The sequence below is a fragment of the Vidua chalybeata genome, chromosome 2 (assembly GCF_026979565.1).
Source record: "Vidua chalybeata isolate OUT-0048 chromosome 2, bVidCha1 merged haplotype, whole genome shotgun sequence".
Lineage (NCBI taxonomy): Eukaryota > Metazoa > Chordata > Aves > Passeriformes > Viduidae > Vidua > Vidua chalybeata.
This window is the reverse complement of record NC_071531.1, coordinates 64,994,674-65,015,670: the sequence shown is the minus strand read 5'-3', so window position 1 is coordinate 65,015,670 and position 20,997 is coordinate 64,994,674. Positions and strand designations below refer to the sequence as shown.

At 56.5% G+C, this 20,997-nt stretch overlaps 2 protein-coding genes and 1 long non-coding RNA gene across 3 annotated transcripts in view; 1 reads left to right on the top strand and 2 right to left on the bottom strand.

Moving 5' to 3' along the window:
• Positions 1–2,147: 2,147 nt before the first annotated feature.
• STARD10 (StAR related lipid transfer domain containing 10) lies at positions 2,148–9,390 on the bottom strand. Its single transcript, XM_053936263.1, has 6 exons — positions 9,123–9,390; positions 5,016–5,163; positions 4,695–4,798; positions 4,405–4,522; positions 3,588–3,640; positions 2,148–3,513 (listed from the first exon to the last, which is right to left on the bottom strand). The coding sequence occupies exons 1-6, from the start codon at positions 9,303–9,305 to the stop codon at positions 3,286–3,288; spliced, it is 834 nt and encodes a 277-aa protein (XP_053792238.1). The 5' UTR covers positions 9,306–9,390; the 3' UTR covers positions 2,148–3,285.
• A 3,491-nt stretch (positions 9,391–12,881) lies between these two features.
• Positions 12,882–20,997, top strand: part of CLPB (ClpB family mitochondrial disaggregase) — a 73,919-nt gene continuing 65,803 nt past the window's right edge. The window contains exons 1-2 of the mRNA XM_053935847.1: positions 12,882–13,585; positions 14,452–14,503. Of these exons, the coding sequence (XP_053791822.1) occupies positions 12,910–13,585; positions 14,452–14,503 (728 nt within the window). The 5' untranslated portion in view covers positions 12,882–12,909. The remainder of the gene's footprint in view (positions 13,586–14,451; positions 14,504–20,997) is intronic.
• On the bottom strand, positions 14,298–14,944 carry LOC128784341 (uncharacterized). Its single transcript, XR_008429438.1, has 2 exons — positions 14,672–14,944; positions 14,298–14,469 (listed from the first exon to the last, which is right to left on the bottom strand). It is a non-coding gene; the product is annotated as an uncharacterized LOC128784341 (long non-coding RNA).

Sequence of the window (20,997 nt, the reverse complement as noted above, 5' to 3'; positions counted from 1 at the left end):
CCATACTCCCCGCACCGCCCCAACATTTCCCAGTATCCCCAGTGCCGCCCCCCCCCCCCCCCCACTGCACCATGTGCCCAGGGACCCACAGAAACACGTGGAAGGAAACACAACTTCCCCCAGGAGAGAAATCACGCTGAGGAGTTAGAGTGCCCCCCCTCCCCCACCCCCCGCTCGCGCTGGGGTTGCCCCTCCAGCCCCCCTGGAACACGCAGTACCTCTGTCTGGTGGCAGCGGCGGCTCCCAGAGGACGCCGGGGCGCTTCCCGGGGCAGGGGCACTCAGGGCCCCCCTTGCCAGGCCCAGGCTTGTTCCTGCAAGGAGCTTTGGCTGCCTCGTGGAAACAGGATTCAAGGGGAAGGCTGCCAGGACTTTCCCCAAAAAAATAATTAATTGGTTGTGTGGGGGGTTCTTGCCTCCCCACACAATTCCCAAGGTCTTAGTAGGGGGTAAGAAGGAGAGTGGGAGGGCTTGGGGACGCAGAGGGGATGTGGGGTGTCCATGGCCAGCCCTCACGGCTGCCCAGCCTGGGACAATGGTCCTTTCATCCCGGCACTCTGGGACTGGGACACGCTGGCTGCCTGCTCTGGGGTGGGAAGGCCCCCATGCTCGGCCCCTCGCCCACGCGAGGCCATGGGCAGGAGGGGCCACGACTCAGCCCCACAGTTAGGGTATGGTGCTCAGTGGGGCTCAGCCAGGGGGCCAGTGTGAAATATCCTAAAAAGCTCCTTTACTGCCTGCATCCCACCTACTCCTGGAATTCCCGCTCCCCCAGTCCACCACATCCCCCCGCTACCTACCCCACTCCCCAGAACCATCATATCCCCCATGTTATCCTATCCTGCTCCCCAGAACCATCACATGCTCCTGCTCTCCTATCCTGGACACTCGGATCCATCTCGGGAGGGGATACCCTCCCAGAGCCTTTGGCAGAGGGTGCTATGGCCTTACCCCATTTAGGGGGGGGTCATACAACAAAGTGCTGTCTGAGACCCCAGGGGCCAGCGACAATGCCCGAGCCTGATCCCTGAAGGGTTGAAGCCTTGTAGTCCTTCCCAGCAGCATTTCAGGGATGACCCGTGTCAGTATCTGAGGATGTCCCCAGCACAGCCCTTAGACCGCTACCCCCTCCATATATCGTACCTGCACCCCAGCTCTTCTCAACCCCTCTGGCACCAGACATGTGCCAGAGCATATTCCACTTCCCTTTGGAGCCATCTTCTCTCTCTGGTACTGCAACTCTGGGTCTCCAGCTGTACCACCCAGAGCTGACAGACCTAAACCCTCCCCATAAGGGGCTTTACCCCATCACCTGCCCTGCTACGTGTCCCCCTGGCTCCAGAGCCGCTGCAGTGTGTCCTATATCCAGTTCAGCTCCATTTTCAACCTGCCAGGCAGGTGGTGGCCGAGTTCCTTTTTAATTGGCTTCTATTTTTAGTTGTGATCAGTGCAGGAGGGTGGCAGGAAGGTGGAGGGTGTGGGGGGTGGAAATTAACAGAAGAAATGGGAAACAAGTCTCTAGTGCCCACTGCAGCCCCACAGGTGACAGAGATACAGGCACAGAGAATGGCACATGCTGGACAACGCCACCCACCAAGACCTTGCTAGGGCGCAGAGAAGGGCTGGGGCCTGCTGAGATGTTCGGGTGCCACAGCAGTAGGAGGGCAGAAGTGGGGTACACAAGCAGCTTTGCCCCTGGGTGCACCCCTGAAGGAGACAAGAGTCCCAGGGCTCCACAAAGGGCCCACAATCCCTGGGAGTGTCAGCTCTGTTCCCCAGTATTCTCTTCCTGGAGAAGCCAGGATGTATCCCCCCAGAGTGCCCACAAAGTTCGTCCCCCATGTCTCCTCTCCCAGAGGAGGTTTTGGGGGAAATGTACTGGTAGTACTGGCTTGGCTGGGGCTGTGGGAAAACCAACTACAGGGGCATGTAGCCTCATGCCTAATTAGTGCCCAGTGCAAATTCATTTTAGGGGTTTCTCTGTCACCCTCTGGTGGCACCACCACCACCCAGAACACCCCTGGAGGTGACAGTCCCACAACCTCTGAGGGCCCCACCAGCACCCAACATGAGCAAGGACCCCTTGCCTGAGTGCACTTATGGGGACAGGGATGGTTCCCAAAGGACCAAGGTGGGACAGAGGCTGAGTCCCTCCCATGCCAGATTTAATTATTTTATTCCTAAATAATCTGCTCTGGTACAAGGTACAAAATCTCCCATGTCCCTGGGCACCCCCAGAAAAGGAGGGGGCAGGAGCATGGCCAAAGACCAGCTCCCAAACCCCCAGTCAAGGCCTCAAATTCCAGTGGAGGAAGGGTTCAGGCACCCAGCTTGGAAAGGGTCCCCATCCTAGAAAGGCAGGGGAGAGGACAGGAGCCTTCAGAGACTCACAGAACACCTGGAGGTGCCAGGAGCGCCCCCCAAGTCCTCTCAACGTGCCTGAAGATGCTGGGAGCCCCCAGAGACACTGGGCACACCTGGAGGTGTGAACTTACCCCAAAGCCTCCCCCAAACAAACCTGAAGATGCTGAGAGCCCATAAGACCCACCCCCCAGCATGAATCGAGATCCCAGGAGCCCCCAAAACATCCACCACAGCGCATCTGGAGGTACCATGAGCCCCTCAACACATCCCATGTGCCTGAAAGTAAGACCCCAACATGCTGGAGGTGCCAGGAGCCTAGAAGCTTCCCCTCTACATGCCTGGAGATGCCAAAAATCCCCAAAGGCCCTCCTTCCCAGCACACCAGGAGGTGCCAGGAGCCCCCCAAAAACCCCTCTGCATGCCCAGAGGTGCAGGCAGGTGCCCAAGCACCCCCTAGGGGTCTGCTGGGGGTGGGGATCCCATGGGATGAAGGCAGTTCTGTTGGATCATAACAGAAATGGGGAGCAAGGATGGGGGGCAGAGGGGGAGCTCATTGGAAGGGTCTCCAGGGCTGAAGAGCAGGCACAGGGCCCCCCTTTTCCTCTGCCCCCCCCAAAAGCTGAAGGTCACTTTGGGTTTGCCACCTATAGGGAAAACACTGGTGTCCCACAAGGGGTAAGTGACCAGACAACCCCCAACTTTTCACCCTGGGGGACCCACTATGTCCCTGCTGTCCCCAGACAGGGGTACAACAATGGGAGGGTCCCCCTGAACTCAAAATGGGGGTACATGTGTACAGGTGTGTGAGATAGAGACACAAACCATGTTGGAAGTGGGGGGGATAGGGAGAGGAGCCCCCAGGGGGGGGTGTCATGTCAGGCTGTCCTAGCCAGGGGAACAAGGAGAGGAACTCCCAGGGGAATCAGGTCAGGCTGTCCTCGTCACTGCCCTCGCCACGGTCCTCCTTGCTCTCGGCCAAGGAGCTCTCATCAATGTTTTCCAGGGAATCTGCATGCTGGAGGGAGAGCTCAGAGAGTGCCAGGGCTGGGAGTCGGCTCTGCTCCGGGAACAGCCAGGGCTTGAAGTGAGGGTCATGCTTCTGCTTCCACTCAGGGTACTTGAGGCATGCCTTGTACATCTTCTTCATTGCCTGGCAGGAAGAGTGAGATGGGCACAGAGACCCCTTACCCTCACACCAGCCCCACCCCCATGCCGCAAACTCACCTTGGGGGCCAGAAACTGGGAGGATTTGTTCACCACCCACTTTGGTAAAGAACCTGGAGAGAAGCGAGGGGTGGCTGGGAGTGGGACCCCCAGCATCCCCCAAGTGCCTAAAAACCAGGACCCCCACAGCATTCTCAATGGGCACATGTGGCTAAAGAGAGGGAACAGGGTTCAATCCATACTGCTCTCTGCTCTTGCAGATGTCAAAACCAGTGATTTCAGCATTTTGGGTCCCTCTTCAACTCCCAAAAATGAAAGATTTCAAGAGAACAGATCCAAGATGTTTCCTCCTGACATTGCTCCATGCTCCATGTCTGGCTCTGACTGCATTCCAAGATGCTACTGCTGATGCACCCTTCCAAGCCCACCTTGAGCATATCCACAGGTCCTCCTGAACCCACCGCGAGTCCCCCTGAGCTCAACCTGAGACTGCTTGAAGCCCTACTGACCCTGCCCTGAAATCCCAGAGCCCCAAAAGAATCCCCACTGAGCCACCGCCAGCCCAACCTGAGCTCCCACTGAGCCCCCATTAAGTCCAAGTGAGTGCCTATTCAGCCTTCCCTTAGCCCACCCTGAGCCCCCACTGAGCCCCCCAAGCTACTCTTGAGCCCTCACTGAGCCCAAAGTCTCCATTAAGCCCCAATAGAGGCCACCCTGAACTCCCAATGAGCCTACACTGAGAACCTATGAGACCCCGCACTAAACCCCCCTGAGTTCCATAAGGACCCCACTGGGCCCCCCCAAGCACACACTGACATGAGGGAAGGACTTGAGGGTGCTAAGCCCCAGGGCACAGATCTGGGGGTCCCTCTCTCACCTTTGGGGTCCACCTGTGCCAGGTAGGTGATGATGCAGCTCTTGGCTCCTGTCCCCTCGATCAGGTAGCCTGTCTGAATGGAGACAGCCCGCACCATGTCCTTGCGAGGGGGATACTTCTGTGGTGGGGAACAAGGAGGGAACATGAGTCAGTGTCAGGGCAGGTGGGGTACAGCAGGCACCAGCCACAAGCAGGGCTGTCACGACCCCGTCAGCTCTCCTACCTATCTCCCCAAGCTCTGAGTGAGCCCCAGCCCCAGCCCAGCACCACAGGACCCCTGCTAAACTCACAGGATGCTTGACAGAGTAGTTCATGATGATGTAGTCAGAGCCCATGGGCAGCCAGGAGCGGAGTGTGACCACGTCGCGGTTCTTCAGGGGCTTGGGACACCTCCCTAGGGACAACACCGGGTGGGATGTTCCAGAGTGAGACAAGCACCTTCAAGAATGGGGTCCCCTTCTCGAAATCCCCCCAAACTGGTATACAGGCTCCTCCCTTCAATGCCAGACACCATGGATCCCCCAGATGCCAAACCCAGGGGTGAAGTGGTAGCAGCCCTGGGATTCAGCCCTCCCCCAGGACCACCCAGATCCCCCTGGCCCCCTCCTCACAGGCGTAGTAGCCCACATCGGAGTTGGCCGTCAGCCTCCCGATGTCAAAGGTCTCGATGACATTGGTGTCCCACTTCTTGCGGTACTCGATGTCATGGAGCACGTCGTACAGCGTCTCCGCCGGCACGTCCCTGCACTCCATCCTGCACTGCAAGGCAGGGGGCATGAGAGACCTACCAGGGGCCCCCAGGGTGGGAGAGTGGCCATGGGGACTCCTGGGCAGGTCACCTGTTGGGATCCCCAATAGGATGGCAGTGGGGACCTCGTGGTGGGAGGATGACCATTGGGACCCCCAGGTAGGAAGGTGGCTGTGGGGAACTCATAAGAGGACAGCACTGGGGACCCTCAGGCAGGAGGGGGCAGTGGAGGCAGTGTGAGAGTGTCTGTGGGGACCCCTAGGAGAGAAGGAGGCCATGGGGACCCCCAAGTGGGAAGGCAGCTGTGGGAAGCCCCAGCAAGTGGGGGGGAGCTGTCTCCTCTCAGATGTTTATTAAAAAAAAAAAAAAATCAATGCAACCTCCTCCAAGAAGGCCTGGATCCCAACCAGCAGCTCAGTTTGCCACCCAGAGCCACCCTGTAGTACAGGCATGCAGGGCCTCAAGGCAGTGTGGAGCTGAATCCTGGGTACTAGAGGATGCTGTTTCCCACTTGTCCCCCCCATCACTGTGGATGTGCTCCCTGCAAAGTGGCATTCCTGCACAGGGGAGCCAAGAGAAGCCAGTATGCAGGGCTGTGCCTGGTGCCTTGGGACAACATGGATCACACAGAAGGGACTGGGGGAGTGCAGAGTGGGGAGCTGCTCTGTAACTACGACAGCCAGATCCACGGAAGGTAAAGAGACAAGGAGAATGGAGAAGGTGAGGGCATCTCCTGTAGCAGGGATGCCATCTGCCAAGGTCAAGGGTGCTGGAGCCAAGCGTGAGGCAGGGAGACCAGCCAGCAGCTTGTCCCAGGGAATGCCACCAGCTCCTGTTTATCCCCAGGGATGGCATCAGCTCCTCTGGACCCCCAGACCCTGCAGTTCAGGATTTAGGGCTGGCCCTGTCATCCCAGCATGCGGTACTAGAGACCCTCCCAGCCCTGGGAAGGAGCACAGAAGCAACCAGAAATGGGGCACAGCCTCACATGGCCCCTTGGTGGGACACAGCCATGGAGCCTGTTCCCCCACAGCACTCATCCTCAATCCCATCTTTGCCCCACAGAGCCCAGCCCCACCCCCACAGTGCTCATCCTCAACCCCACAGATCCATCCCTGCCCCATGGAGTCTGCCCTCAACCCCACAGTGCTTATCCTCAATCTCAAGAGACCCATCCTTGTTCCACAGAGCCCACTCCAGCTCCTCCATTCACCCGAAAACTTGTCTGGGAACACCCACCGCTGCAGGGCAGTTTTGGGAGAGCCTTCCTGGATGACTTTCTTGAAGAATTCCTGCTCCCACGTGCACCCAGGCCAGCCCAGCACCATGCTCAGGTGCATTATTCCCAGAGCAGCAAGGCTGGTCAAGCCAGTAGTGCAGGACCTGCCCTGCAGGTGACTTGCATCCTGGGGGAGTGCCAGGGGAGTCGCAGCAGGAGAGGGGATGGTGCCACCTGGGAAGCACCTGGAAACGCACACCCAACCCTGAGTCAATATTGACTAATGGGGTGAGGAGGAGGAGGAAGAGGAGGTGGAAGAGAAAGAGATGAAGTACCCAGGGCTGGGGTTATGCTATGCCTGAGGGAACATAGAATGGGTGCCAGACTGTGGGACAGGAGCAGATGCAAAGGGGAGATCCACCACCCCTACCTGGGGGAGTGGTGAGGGCTGCAGCCACCAAGGGGGTCCCCAAGGTCATCCTCACTGGCAGCTTCACCAACACCCCAGATCCTTCTGCTGCATCCTACAGGATGGCTCCTGGCCATCCTCTGGGAGCAGCCCATTTAGAGGGGAAACTATCATCCCTGGGAGATCTCAGATGCCCAGGTACCAACTCACTGCCCCACCGGGTAGGATGGGGTGTCTTGGCTGGGTTCCCCCAACCCATAGCCAGTCCCAAGGCCACGAAATGTCCCACTGAGAAATCAGCCATGGCACCAGCTTGTTCCCAGACTCCAGAAAACGGGTTAGACGGGAGCTGCATCCCTAATGGAGGGGGGCGGGGAGGAGGGGAGTGGCAGCCTCAAAGCAGGGCGAGACCTTCAGGTTCCACTTAATTAGGCAAGGAATCCAGGAGGAATTTAGGGGGAAACCAGCTCTTGGGAAACTGCAGAGAATCCCCAGCACCCACGAAGAGACCCCCAGCATGAGGGGCAAACCCCTGGGCTGCACCTTGCTGTGCCACGTCAGCAATGCCACATGTGTCCATCCTTTCAGTGGAATGCTCCCAGCAGGAGCATTTCATCCTGGGTGGGATGGTAGACCTGGGTGCTGCTGGGGGCCACAGGGTGGGGACAAGAACTGTTACCCTACAGGGTCTCCAATACCTAGTGACAGACACGTGGAATCAACACATGAACACCAAGCAGGACCTTTCCAAACAGGATTTGTCCAAGAGGGTGTGGAAAGAGGCATGACCTGGCTCAGGGACCCCTGCAGGCAAAAGACAGCTCCAGGTGCTGTGGCGGGAACAGCTGTGCCAGGACATCCTGGAGTGGGCTGGGTCCCTGCCATGCCAACGTGGCACACTGGGATTGTGGGACAGGGAGGGGACGCACCCAAGTGCCACCTCAGTCCGGGGGAAGTTTTGGGATGCAACCCCCAAGACCAAACAGCAGGGCTAGGCGACATGAGCTTGGGGTGGGGGGAGGTTGGGATGCACTGTCACACAGAGCCATGCCCATGCCATCATGCCTGGATGCCACAGTGATGGACATTCCGCATCCCACCCACCATGGGTCCCCACCTCTGTGGGGATGGGGTAGGCTGCAAGTGGCACCAGTGACTCCCTACACCCCAGAGACCACCATCCCCTCTCCCAGAGTTCACTGCTGCCACCAGGGCACAATGGGGACCTGTTCCTAGGTCACAGCAGCCCAAACTCCTCCAACATGCTACAGTGGAAACAACCCAGTGGTTCCATGGCAGGAGCCAGGCATAGCCACTGCCAGTGCCCCAGGGATATGTTTCCCCAGCAGTGCTGGTGCCAACTGCTCAGCTGCTCAGAGTAGTGTGTGAGCAGGCCGCGTCGTCACCGCTGCCACCACCACCACCCGGGCTCGACACCACGACAAGGGTGATGCCACCCACTACACGAGGAGAGCATGACGGAGGTGCCAGCAGAGACAGGGACACCAGCCAGAGACTCCAGTGTAACCCCTATACTGTTCCCATCTCAAGTTGTCTCTTGGAATCCCGGTGTCCCCACTTTGCCAGAGGTAAGAGCCAGGATAAGCGTGCACCTGCCTGTGCCAGCACACTGGCACCAAGAGAGAAGGGACCCACAGGGAATACAGTGGGGACATAGGGAGCTCTGGGCAAGGGGGACAACCCCAATGATAGCAGGCCAGTGGCTGCAGGCTCCAAAGAGTCCCCAAGCGTATCCCTGGTGTGCAGCAAGCATGGGAGGTGCATTCCCAATGGGTGAAGTGGGGAGAAGCAGCACGCAGGACCCATGGCCCCACATGCGCTGGGGGTTCCTGTTTGTCCCTGGCTGAGCCCCTAGTCCCCCCTGCACAACCCTCAGGGGTGCCTACTTGTTCCTGGCTCAGCCCTGGAGTTGTGTTTGTCTTGGGGTCCCCAGACTGCCCATTTGTCCTGGTGTGCCAGTTAACCCCACCTGTCCTGGGGTCCCTGCTGGCCATCGGGGGCCAGTTCGGCCAAGTCCCCACTCGCCCCAAGGTGCTGCATCACTTGAGGGACCCCACTATTCCCTGGGTGGTGATTAAACCCTCAAGTTCCCACTCACTGTGGGGTCCCCACTCCCTCCCCCCAAGCCCAAGGTGCAGCATCGCCCCAGGATCCCTCCTGCCTCCAGGTCCCCCCGCGGCGTCCCCGCGCCCCCACCCTTGTCGCTGGGTACCCCTGTCCACGAGGGATGCCGGGGCGGGGTGTCACCGTGGATTGGGGGTGCCCAGGGTGGATGGGGATGTCTCACTGTGTACCAGGGTGTGCCGGGCGGGAGATCTCACCTTGATCTTGTGGAGGGCGCGCTCGGGCTCCAGCAGCTGCACCCAGACCCCCACCCCGCCCTTGCTGTAGGTGAGGCTCCAGCCGCGCTCCGACTCGCACTGCGCCCGGAACGCCCCGAAGTCCCGGTCGTCAGGGATCTGCACGCTGTCGCGACTCGACATGCCGCCGTCGTGACCTGACATGGCCCCGGAACGCCCCCACCCCGCCGGTGCCGGTGCCGCGGGAGGCGCCAGCCCCTACGGCGGCATTGCGGGGCGCGGGGCGCGATGGGACCCGGAGGGGCGGGCCCGGGGCGGGGCCGGGGCGGGAAGCACCGAGGGGCGGGATCAGGGGGAGACCTAGGGGAAAACTAGGGGGGACCGGGAATACTGGGAGGGAGGACTTGGGGGGAATCTCGGGGGGGGCGCTACCGGGAGAAGCAGCGGGGAGGAGCTGGGGGAAAACTGGAACGTCGAAGCTGAAACCGGGAAGACCAGGCGGGAACCGGGAGCACTGGGAGGAAGGGCAGCCTGTTGGAGAAGGAAGCAGTCCGAATTGGCGGGATACCAGGAGCAGCTGGAGGACACAGGTGCACAGAGTTGTGGCACTTGCAGGGACACCTGCACTGTGCGCCAGGGAAGGTTTAGGTTGGATATTGGGAAAATTTCTTCACTGAAAGGATTGTCCGGCCCTGGCACTGGTGGAATCCCCGTCTCCGGAGGGGTTTAAAAAAACAAGATGTGACACGTGAGGACATGGGTTAGTAGTGGCCATGGCAGTACAGGGGGAGTGGTTGGACTCAATGGTCTCAGCGAGCTTTTCCAACCCAAATGATTCCATTATTCCAGTTGGGGTAGGAGGGGACACAAGTGCAGGACAGAGACCCTCAGCCTCTCTCCACGCTGCAGGTCACCCTGATGTGACACTGTCAGCTGTGAGCCCATGCCCTGTACCCGTGCAGCACATAACCATTATCCATCCTTTGTGCCAGTGCTGGGCCTTGCCATGGCATCCCCATGGTACCATGGCCAGGAGCAGGTGGGCATGCTGCCATTGGCAGTGCTAGCTAGGATGTTATATTTGGAAAAGCTCAGGCTCTGGCTCCCATCCAGCTCTGAAAATGCTGCCGACTCAGGATTTCTTTCTTTCCACTTGGGAGCACCGAGGAACCCTCTTCCAGCTCCCATGAATAACTGTGTAAATTATGAAAGAGCATGTACCTAGACTGGCAAAGCAAAGACTGTCTCAGCAGCAGGGATGTGGGACCAAGCTCCTTATCCAGGATGAGGCCTTTCCAGGGATGCAATAGCCAGAGGGATAGGAGAGCACAGGGATGTCCCCATGCTCAGCACCTGTGAGGAGACAGGGGCCTGGCATCACAGGGCTCACCATGCCACACCACTGCTCACAGCATCCTCATCTGGGACAAGGAGCCAAGGGAATCTCTGGCATCCTATCCCACTGGAAGTATGCCCACAACTCTGTGCACCTGTGTCCTCCAGCTGCTCCTGGTATCCCGCCAATTCGGACTGCTTCCTTCTCCAACAGGCTGCCCTTCCTCCCAGTGCTCCCGGTTCCCGCCTGGTCTTCCCGGTTTCAGCTTCGATGTTCCAGTTTTCCCCCAGCTCCTCCCTGCTGCTTCTCCCGGTAGCCCCCCCCTCGCCCCCCCGAGATCCCCCCAACTCCTCCCTCCCAGTGTTCCCAGTCCCCCCTAGTTTTCCCCTAGGTCTCCCCCTGATCCCACCCCTCGGTGCTTCCCACCTGGGAAGTGGGATCCGCAGTGGATGACTGGGTATAGCATGCTGTGGCTGGTGCAGGGGGACCCTCTCCCCTCATCCTTCTCTCCCTGCCCTTTCTGGCAGCTCTGCTGTGAAAGCCGGGGCTGTTCCCACCCTGTCTCCAGGGAAGCAGAAAGATGAAAGCCATCACACTAGAGCCCCTCCCAGCCCCCAGCAGTCCTGGCGCTGGAAGAGGGAGCACCCACATTCCCAGCCAGTCCAGCCACGTGGCACCACATGCCATTCCTACACAGATGGCATGGGAGTCATAGGCTAGGGAGGACAGGCTGGGGGGATGGGGTATCTGGGCTGGAGGAGCTGGGGAAACTGTGCTGGGGAACTGAGGGAACTGGGCTGCTGCAGCAGAGGGAAGTGGGGGAGCCGGGCTAGAGAAGCTGTTGAGCTGAGCTGGAGAGCATGGTGGGAGGAGCTGAGGAGCTGGAGAGACTGGGCTGGGTACCTGGGGGAACTGGGCTATTTGAGCCGGAAGAACTGGACTGAGCAAGGGGAGCAAGCAGTCAGTCTGGGGGAGCTGGGCTGGGGAACGGGAAGCACTGGGCTGATCTCGAGCTGGAAGAACTAGGCTGGGGAGCTACAAGCACTGGACTAATGGAATTGGGAAACTGGGAGCACTGAGCTGATGAAGCTGGGCAAGCTGGGCTGGGGAAGTGGGAGAACTGAGCTGATGGAGCTAGGGGACGTGGACTGGGGAACTGGGAGCACTGGGCTTTCTGTAACAACTCCCAGTCCTGCTGGCCCCAGTCTGGGTGCAGAAATGCTCATTTCTGACACCTTCCCCCACATTCCTGGTTCTTTCCCAGCTCCCCAGGTCCCAATCCTAATTCCTGCTCCACCATCCTACATCTGCCAGAAGTGTGTGGAGCTAAATCCAGAAATCAGTAATTCAGGCAATAAGACCAAGTCTTCTTAAAAAAAATATTTTTTTAAATAAAATCCCTAAAATGCATTTTTTTAGCAGCTCTGTTTAATCCAGGAGTTTGTGGGACCCTGTGGAAGTGCTGGAGTAATGGTGGGATGGCAAACTGGGCAAACAGCTGCTGGGATAATAGGGGGAAATGGAGGGAATTGGGGTGAAACAGGAGGAAATTGGTGGAATGAGAATTGCTGGTGGCAAATCCTGGGGTGGGAAAGGGCTATGGGCAACTTTGGAGGACAGCATGCCTACACACCTGCACTCACACAAACATGCATGCTTATGTATGTGCCTACTCTGAGGCCAGCCTGCAGCAGATGCCTAGGATTCATACTACCACATGTGCAAGCCCTGCCTGGGGGTACAGGTGCTGCACACGTGTGTGCACAGGTGCACGGGAGATGTGTACACAGGAGAGCATGTGTGTGTGCAGGTGTGCACAAGTTCCTGTCTGCGTATGTGTGGCATTGCATGCGTGCATGTAGAAATACCCCTGTGTGCGCGAGTGTACGCATGTTTGTGTGCACCCCTGTGCGCGAATAAACGTGTGTGCATGTGAGTACACGTGTGTGCTCATGTATGTCCACGCATGTGTGAGTGCAGGTGTGTCTATGTGTTTGGTGTGTGGGGTCTGTGCAGTGCGTGTGCAGTGTTTGGGGTGTGTGTTTGTGTGTGGGGTGTGTGCGGGGTGTGTGTGGTGTTTGATATGCGTGCACGTGTACGTCCGTCCGTGCACGCCCGCGCGCGCGACCCCTCTGCTTAACACAGGCGCGCGGCCGGGCGCGCCGCGTCCCCCCCCCCCCCCGTGCTGCGCCCCCTGCCGGAGTCCACCAGCCACTTCCCTGCATGTCCCGCAGCCGACGCTAGTTTCCCGGCATGTCCCGGGAAGGCCGCGCCGCGGCGCCTCCTGGGGGTTGTAGTCCGTCGGGACGGAACAGCGCGCTGCGGGGCGCGGTGGGGACTATACCTCCCGGCATGCCTTGCGCGCCCCTTCATCAAGCTCCGCCGGCCGGCAGCCGCCATCTTGGTCCACCGGCCTCAGCGACGGTGGGGGGGGTAAGGTGCGAGCGGCGCAGCGGGAGGAGCGAGGAAATTATGCTGGCGTTTCTGGCGTTCTTCCCGCTACCACAGGGGCTGGCGCGGCTCCTCCGAACGCGGCCATGGTGGTCGCCGTCACGTGCGACCTACGGGACTGCGGCGGCGGTTGTGGCTGAGGGGGCCGGGGCCGCCCGACTGCGGCTGCTCCCGGTATTGGCCCCCAGGGGGCGCCGTGGGCTCGCGCCGACGCCGAGAGCGAGGCTGTCATGGCGGATCGCTGCCTGCAGGGGGCGACAGAGGGGCCTGGGGGGGGAACCCCTAGTAGGGAGGCCGGTCCCCGGGGACTCACCGCCAGCTATTCCGCCAGGCCCCACTTTACCAACGGGGTCAGGCCCAAGGGGCTCTCCCTTAGTTAATGGGCCAGGCCTAAAGGGCACCTCCACAGCGGAGAGGCCAGGGCTGCCTGTTCCAGGCCTGGCCCCACTGCAGACCCCCCGGCGACTTGCCACCGGCCTGGCCAGCACAGGCTGCATGGTGCCAGCAACATCGTCCAGCCTTATGGCATCCCTCAGAGAGCCGACGCCGTGGCCCTCAGGTGCAGAGCAGCACTGCTGTCATGCGGGAGACCCAGGCAGGCGTCAGAGTGGAGCTGGGAGCTGCTCCCCGGGAGCAGGGCTGCCTGCCCTCGTCGCTGCGCTGGCTTACTGCTACCTGCGGGACCACCTGTCCAAGGGTGACTATCGCTGCTGGGGCCGGCCCCAGGGCGGGAGGAGTGGGATGCAGTACAGAGAGTCTTGTGCCCTTTGGGAGAGGATGTGGGGTCCCTCCTTGGGGATGGAACCTGTCTGCTGGCTGTAACCTGGGAAGCTCTCTAGGGAAGGAGTAATCCTTAACGCTTTAGTGCATAAAGGGCTCCAGGAGAGCTAGAGAGAGACTTTGGACATGGGTCTGGAGAGACAGGATAAAGGGCAATGGTTTCCCACTGACTGGCTTCTTCTAATCCTGAGGGCTGGCTTAGATGGAATATTGGGAAGAAATTCTTGCCTGGGAGGTTTGGTGAGGCCCTGACACAGGTTCCCCAGAGAAGCTGTGGCTGCCCTGTCCCTTGAAAGTGTTCATGGACAAGGCTGGGAGCAATGTAGTCTGGTAGAAAGAGTCCCGTCTCATGGCAGAGAAGTGGAATGAGATAAGCTTTTAGGTCCCTCCCAACCCAACCCATCGCTTATCCCATCTCCCAGAGCTGGGTGCTGCTCTTCCCTTCTCTAGCCAGGGGGTGTCATTCTGACTCTTTGGTAGGAACCCTTCTGTGGTGTCTGGAAAGCTCTAGCTGAGGCTGACACCTTGGGATGACTGTGTCCACTGCCTTGGGATACCTGCTGCATCCTGCAGCACCCTGTTCTCAGGGGGTGTGATGGGGGACTGGAGTCAATCACCAAGACAGCGAGGAGTTTTTAGGTAACCTGCTCGCAGGAATAGGCTCTTGCTCACTGGGGTGGGCAGTGAGAGCTCTAAGCAGCAGCAGCCCCTGCACATTCCAGGTTAGGATGTCCATATGTGTTCTCCATGCTAACTCCCTCCTTCCTTCTTTCTGCATTTCAGAAGATGCTCTTCTGGAAGCTGCAAGGATTAACAACATTTCAGAAGTCAACAGGTGAGCAGGGTTCTGAGACATGAGAGCAGTGTGCTGAGGGCTGGGAGGGCAGGAAGACCCTGTGAGCACATGGGGAAGGAAGGGGTTGGCTGCTCCCAGCCCCCATGTGGTGCTCCCCTCACCCTCTCAGATCCAGAGTGGGTAGGGAGAGATAGGGAGCACGCTTACTTGTTGAGTAGGAGGTGGATCGCAGATCCTTGTGCTGAGAGAGGACAGTGTGAGGCCATACCGTGCAGATGTGAATGTACCCCTGTGAGCAACACACTGCAGAGGCTCATCTCTTGGGGTCTGTCTCTGAACAAACAGCCCTTGTGGGTTCCTCAATCTGAGCCAGGAGTTCTCCAGGGGCCTTTTGTCCCACAAGGAGCAGAGGACAGAGCTCCACCCAGCCAAGGAAGTCAGGGAAGTGAGTGGTTGGGTAACCAAAGGTATAGCTGTTAGGAAGTGGAACATCTCCAGAGCTCCTGTCCCATGGCAACAGGCTTTTTGTCATAGTTGGCCGTGCCCACCTTGTTGGGGTTGGTGCCATGGCACCTTTAAGGTGCATCTGGCAGCATTACATTCCCTGAGGTGGTAACAAGGGGCCAGTTTCTCAGGCTCAGCATGTGACTAGTCCCCAGGAGGCATGTTCTTCTGCAGCCAAACCTCCAGGGAGGGACTCAAAGGTTCCCAGGATGGTTTGTGAGCAGCAGTGCCATGTAATTGACCAATTGCTCCAGCCAGTGCTGGGGACAAGCTCTGGGACTGTGGGAGGAAAGCAAGTCTCCCATAAAGTGGGAAGAGAAGTATGAGAACCTTGGAGCTGCTTCTTGAACAGATCCTGGCACACATAGCTGGTCTGTCTCTTAATGCCAGAGGTCTCCCAGGTGCTGCCCTCAGCCAGTATAGAATTCAGACTTTTTGGCAGTCTGGCAGCTTGTGTAGGATGGGAAGAGACATTGCTGCTCTCCTGTGTACACCACAAAAGTGTTTCCGTCTCTGGCTGAGATGTCCCACCCAGCACAGGCACCTGGGGAGGTAGGAGCTGCCATCTCTGTGTAGAAGCAAAGGGAAGAGAAGGATGGGTGAGGAAGAGGAGAGGGAGAGCCCTCTTGGCCTGCAGCCAGGGGATGTTCCAGTTTCCAGGATCTTGGATGAAGCACCTGGCTCTGCTGCACCCTAGGGCTGAGATCTGGCCTAGATCAAGGGCCAAAGAGGATATTGGTGTGCAGCTAATTGGCACATGTGTTCTGCTTGTAATTGCAGGAAGCTGCTGTTTAGGGATGTCTGAGTGATTTGTGAGCCTGGTCAGGCAAGAGGGATGCTCTGTGCTCCAGCTAGTCATGGTAGGGCTGGTGGCTGTACACCATCCTGCTGGGCTGCATGTCTGCAGCTTCTCCCTTTGTTTCCGTGCTCTGTCACAGAATTATTTGGGTTGGAAAAGCCCTCTGAGATCATTGAGTCCAACCATTCCCCTGGCACTGCCAAACTCACCACTAAACTGTGTCTCCAAGTGCCACATCTATATGTCTGTTAAATCCCTCCGAGGACAGAGGCTCCACCACTGCCCTGAGCAGCCTGTGTCAGGGCTTGATGACCTTTTCTATTAAGAAATTTTCCCAAACATCCAACCTAAACCTCCCACACAACTTGAGGCTGTTTTGTCTCATACAGTCATTTGCTACCTGTGAGAATAGCCTGACCCCCACCTGGCTACACCTTCCTTTCAGAGAGTTGTACAGAGTGAAAAGGTTCCCCCGAGCCTCCTTTTCTCCAGGCTGTCCCCCCAGCTCCCTGAGCCACTCCTCATCAGCCCCTTTGGTCCAGACCCTTCAGGAGCTTCACTGTCCTTCTCTGGACCCACTCCAGCACCTCAAAGTCTTTCTGGTCATGAGGAGCGTAACACTGCACACAGGATTTGAGGTACCTAATCCGTGCCCAGTACAAGGGAACAAGGATCTGCCTTAGGCTTGCTGGCCACACTGTAGCTGATACAACTCAGGGTACCATTTGCATTCTTGCTCACTTGGGCACACCTGGCTTATGTTCAGCTGCTGTCAATCAGAGCCCCCAGGGCCTTTCCTGCTGTGCACTTTTCAGCCACTCTGCTCTCAGTTTGTATATCTGCACAGGGTTGTGGTGACCCAGGTGAAGGACCCAGCACTTGACCTTATTGAACCTCATACAGTGGCCTCAACCCATCGAGCCAGCCTGTCCAGATCCCTCTGCAAAGGCTCTCCAGGGCTTTCCTTCCCATCCTGTTCCCTGTGGGGCTGGCATCCCTCTCGCTGTTTGAAGCTTTGTGCCTAACTCTGTTTGACAAATGTTTTTTGCTTGTGCGAAAAGCAATGAATGGTGAAAACTACTGACTTGCCCTGCTGCAGGCAGTTTCAGCCTCAAACATGATGAAGAGACTGGGGCATTCCTCATACGAGGAAAGGCTGAGGGAGATGGGGCTGTTCAGCCTCAAGAAGAGATGACTTGGGAGGGGAACGGATCTTTTCTGTAAGTGCCTGCAGGGAGGTTGTTAGAGGATTGACCAGGTTCTGCTCAATAGGTCCCAGCAATGGGACAAGAGGCATCAGGAAAAACTGGTGCACAGGAAGTTCTTTCTCAATATGAGAAAGAACTTTGTACTGTGAGTGTGACAGAGCACTGGAACAGCCTGCCCAGAGAGCCTGTGGAATCATCTTCCTTAGGGATATTCAAACCCTGCTTGGGCACAATCCTTTGCAGCCTGCTCTGGGTGAATCTGCTTAAGGAGAAGGTAGGACAAGGTGATCTTCAGAAGTTGCTTCCCACCTCAACCACTCTCTGATTCCATGAATCTCTTTACAATAAGCTTCTATAGCCCAAGATTGCCAGACCTACTGCGGAGCTGACAGACAGAAACTGTCTTGCCTTCAATCCTCTCTCTACCTGCAAGGGGTAAAGTCCAAATTGAGCTTTGATGGGGCGGGAGTGTGACAATCCAGCTGGGCAGCCATCCATGGAACATTACCTGTCCTCCTGCCACACTGCTGTCCCCTGCCTGCACTGTCCCCTGGGGTGTCAGGAGAGGGGAGGCTGTGCTGGTATTTCTTATGCAGCATCAAGCTTGTTTGAAGTGGGGTGCTGACCTTTTCCAAGTGCCTTCAGCTGACAGCTGGTCATGGCCCTCTGCACATGAAAACATCAGAATACAGTTACTAGGAAATACAATCTTAGTCTAAAATGTGGAAAATGGCTGTGTGAGAGAGAGTGGGAGGTACCAAGAAGATCATGCGATCCCACCTACAGTACTGATTCTAGCTCTGGGGCCCTCATCATGAAAAGGCTGTGGAGCAGCTGGAGTGAGCCCAGAGGGAGCCATGGAGGTGCTCTGTTCTGGAGACAGGCTGGGAGAGCCTGGGGTGTTTACCTGAAGAAGAGAAGGCTCCTGAGAGACCTTGAAGCCCCTGCCAGTGCCTAAAGGGGCTCCATGACAGCTGAAGAGGGACTCCAAGAGCATGGAGTGACAGGGCAAGGGGGGGTGGCTTCATACTGGTGGAGGGCAGAGTTAGATGAGATATTGGGAAGAAATTCTTCCCTATGAGGGTTGTGAGTCCCTGGCACAGGCTGGCCAGAGAAACTGTGACTGCCCCATCCCTGGAAGTGATCAAGGCCAGGTTAGATGGGTCTTGGAGCAACCAGGACAAGTGGAAGGTGTCCCTTCCCATGGCAGAGGGGGTTAGAACTAGTGGAACTTTAAGGTTTCTCCCAACCCAAATCATTCCATGATTCTGTGATTATTCCAAGCAGTGATTTTTAACTCTGAAAAGGAACAGGCTTTTCAGGCATAGCAGACAGACCTCACTGGAATACATGTTTGTACTGCTGCGGGAAGAAAGCATATCCACAGGCTGAATCCAGCCCCTCTGCTGTGGGCTTGCCTCTGCCATCTCTGGCTCCTCTGAACTTCTAGCCAAGTTTTCTCATCTCTAACCACTTGTTGAATGCAGGGAACCAGGCTGAATTCTTCACTGAGCTGAAAGAACATGCTAACTTCTGAGAGCATCCCCTTTGGAGCATGTGGCAAACTAGTTCTTCCCTCCAAGCCCTTCATGCTGTTAGTCAGTACAAAATATAATACCTAATTGGTGTAGATACTTTAATTTCCCTCAGCCTCAGTTGTTCTGTGCATTTGGAGGGAAAGCAAGAAGCAAAGGCATAAAAAAATGCCCATCTCATTCCCACTTGTGTTGATATTCAGTATTAATATCGATTCTTTGTGTTCCAACTTTGTTTCTTAGTAAGCCACCCCAAAAGCACAGGCTTTCAGCAGTTTTCTCACCAGATAACCATGATGGAGCAGTGTTTTCCTCAGCCCTGTGCAGCTGTGACTCATGGAGACACACAGCATGTGTCAGATGGCTGTTAACAGTCTCATTCCTAACAGCAAGCAGCCACTCATATCTGTGTGGTAATGAGATCTGGAGCTGACCAGGTGCTCTCCTGCTCTCACCGGGATCCAGACGGACGTGGCAGTGGGGCAGAAGGCTCCATGTCAGTTGCTTCAGCTGAGTCTGCTCTCTCCAAGCTGATTTTTAAGTGGAGGAGATGCAGAAACAGCTAAGTCAATCTTGATTGTCCCAAACAGTGATCTCCATTTTCAAGCAGCACCACTCATCTTGGCTCTGACTCATCACAGTTCTGCCTCCTCCAGACTGTACTTGTCTCTTCTCCCTTGTTTGTAAGCAGCACAGCTCATTGAGCAAAATTTCCCCCATCCCTGCCCCTGGAAGTGTTCAAGGCCAGGTTGGACAGGGCTTGGAGCGACTGGTCTAGTGGAAGGTGTTCCTGCCCATCAGAGGGAGTAGAAACAAGATGAGCTTTAAGGTCTCTCCTAGGTGTAACTCTTTCAATTCTCTCCAGTTTGGGGGGTGGACTGGGGGTACAGTCCCCCAGTCTTTTGTTTGCTTCCTGGCTCAAGTGTTTGTAACAAGAATTCAGAGACTGGGTTAAAAATCTCTCTGCAGTGTGTCAGGCTTTGCTTACCTGGAACATCAGATCACTGAAAGGCACTGTGTGGAGGAGGTGGGTCTTTATGGGAGCGGGTATCCCATGTTGTACCTGTTGAAGCATCTTCTCTCACAGAATAGTTGTGGGTGTCATGACTAAGGCTCAAGGAATGTCTGAATGCTTTGTAGGGTGGGCAGAAGAGTCATGTCATTGGCTCCTGGCCACTAGCCATCAGGTACCTTATCTGTGTCCTGAACAGCTGTGACACATCTTCAGCAGTGATAGTGAGAGCAGGTTGGAGACAGGATTGGGAGATGATTTATAATTATATTTATTTCCATTGCTCCATGTTTATATGATGTTGAGCCTGCATTTGTCTGTGTGTATCTGAGTTACAAACACCTAGGGTTTTTAGGATAAAAAGACATTCATCATGTAAATGTCCCCTTTAATATTTTCTCCTAAATGACCAAATTTTCCAGGACTGTGTTTCAGTGAAAGTTTTGTTACTGGTTATTGAGTTTGAATTGGCCTGTGGCTGCAGGAATTCAGAGCAGATACAATAGCCCAGATTTCATGTTGGCAATGAAGTATTGGGAGAGACTTATGTGTGCTGTGCTTTCCTGTTCTAGATAACTGGAAAACTGCCCTTTTTGATCTGCTTCTTGGTGTATTTTGGCTTCCCAGGATTGTTTGAGTTTGCACACTGAGTCACAGAGCAGTGTCTCTGCAGTCGGCACCAAGCCAACCATGGGAGACAGGAGATCTCGTGCTTCTTTCCGAAATAGCTTTAAAGCCCATAAATCCGAGATCCCTCTCTCTGGAAGCAGACACCAACACACCTGGATGCGTGGGAGCTTCTGTACGTCTGGAATATGCCTGGGTTAATTCTAGTTAGTGGAGATGTTTGTCAGCAGAGCTGAGTGCAGGAGAGCCTCCTGAGCAGTTCTGGGTTTGGAGGAGAAGCAGTCCAACAACATGGATGTGGCCTGTACAACCAGGGGAGCAATTATTCCACTTTCCTCACAGCTCAGGAGTTAAGGGACACCTTGGAAGATGTCAGGTAGCAAGTTAAAAACATGTTGAGTGCTTGCTTACACAGCACATAAACTGTAAATGTTGGTGGATGTGAGGGAGTCTGACACTTGAGTTCAGACCTGCGCAGAGTAAGTCGAGCAGGTAACACTTGCCACCTCCAGTAGAAATGGATTGTCAGAAGTGCATTATGCTCAAATTCTTTTGCAAACAATGATGACTCATTTCCCACTTACACTGCTGGCCTCTGCCAGAGCAGGCTGGCAGGCTGGTAGGGTATTTTTCTGGCACACAGCTCAGCTGTTGCATTGGGGTGGCAAAATTGGGGCTACTTCATGTAAGGTTTCACATTCTCTTCCAAACCTGGTGATGCCAACTGTCAAATCACAGAAGGATTTGGATTGGAGGGGACTTTGAAGCTCATCCAGTTCCAGCCCCCTGACATGGGCAGGGACATCCTCCACTAATCCAAGTGGCTCCAAGCCCTGTCCAACCTGGTT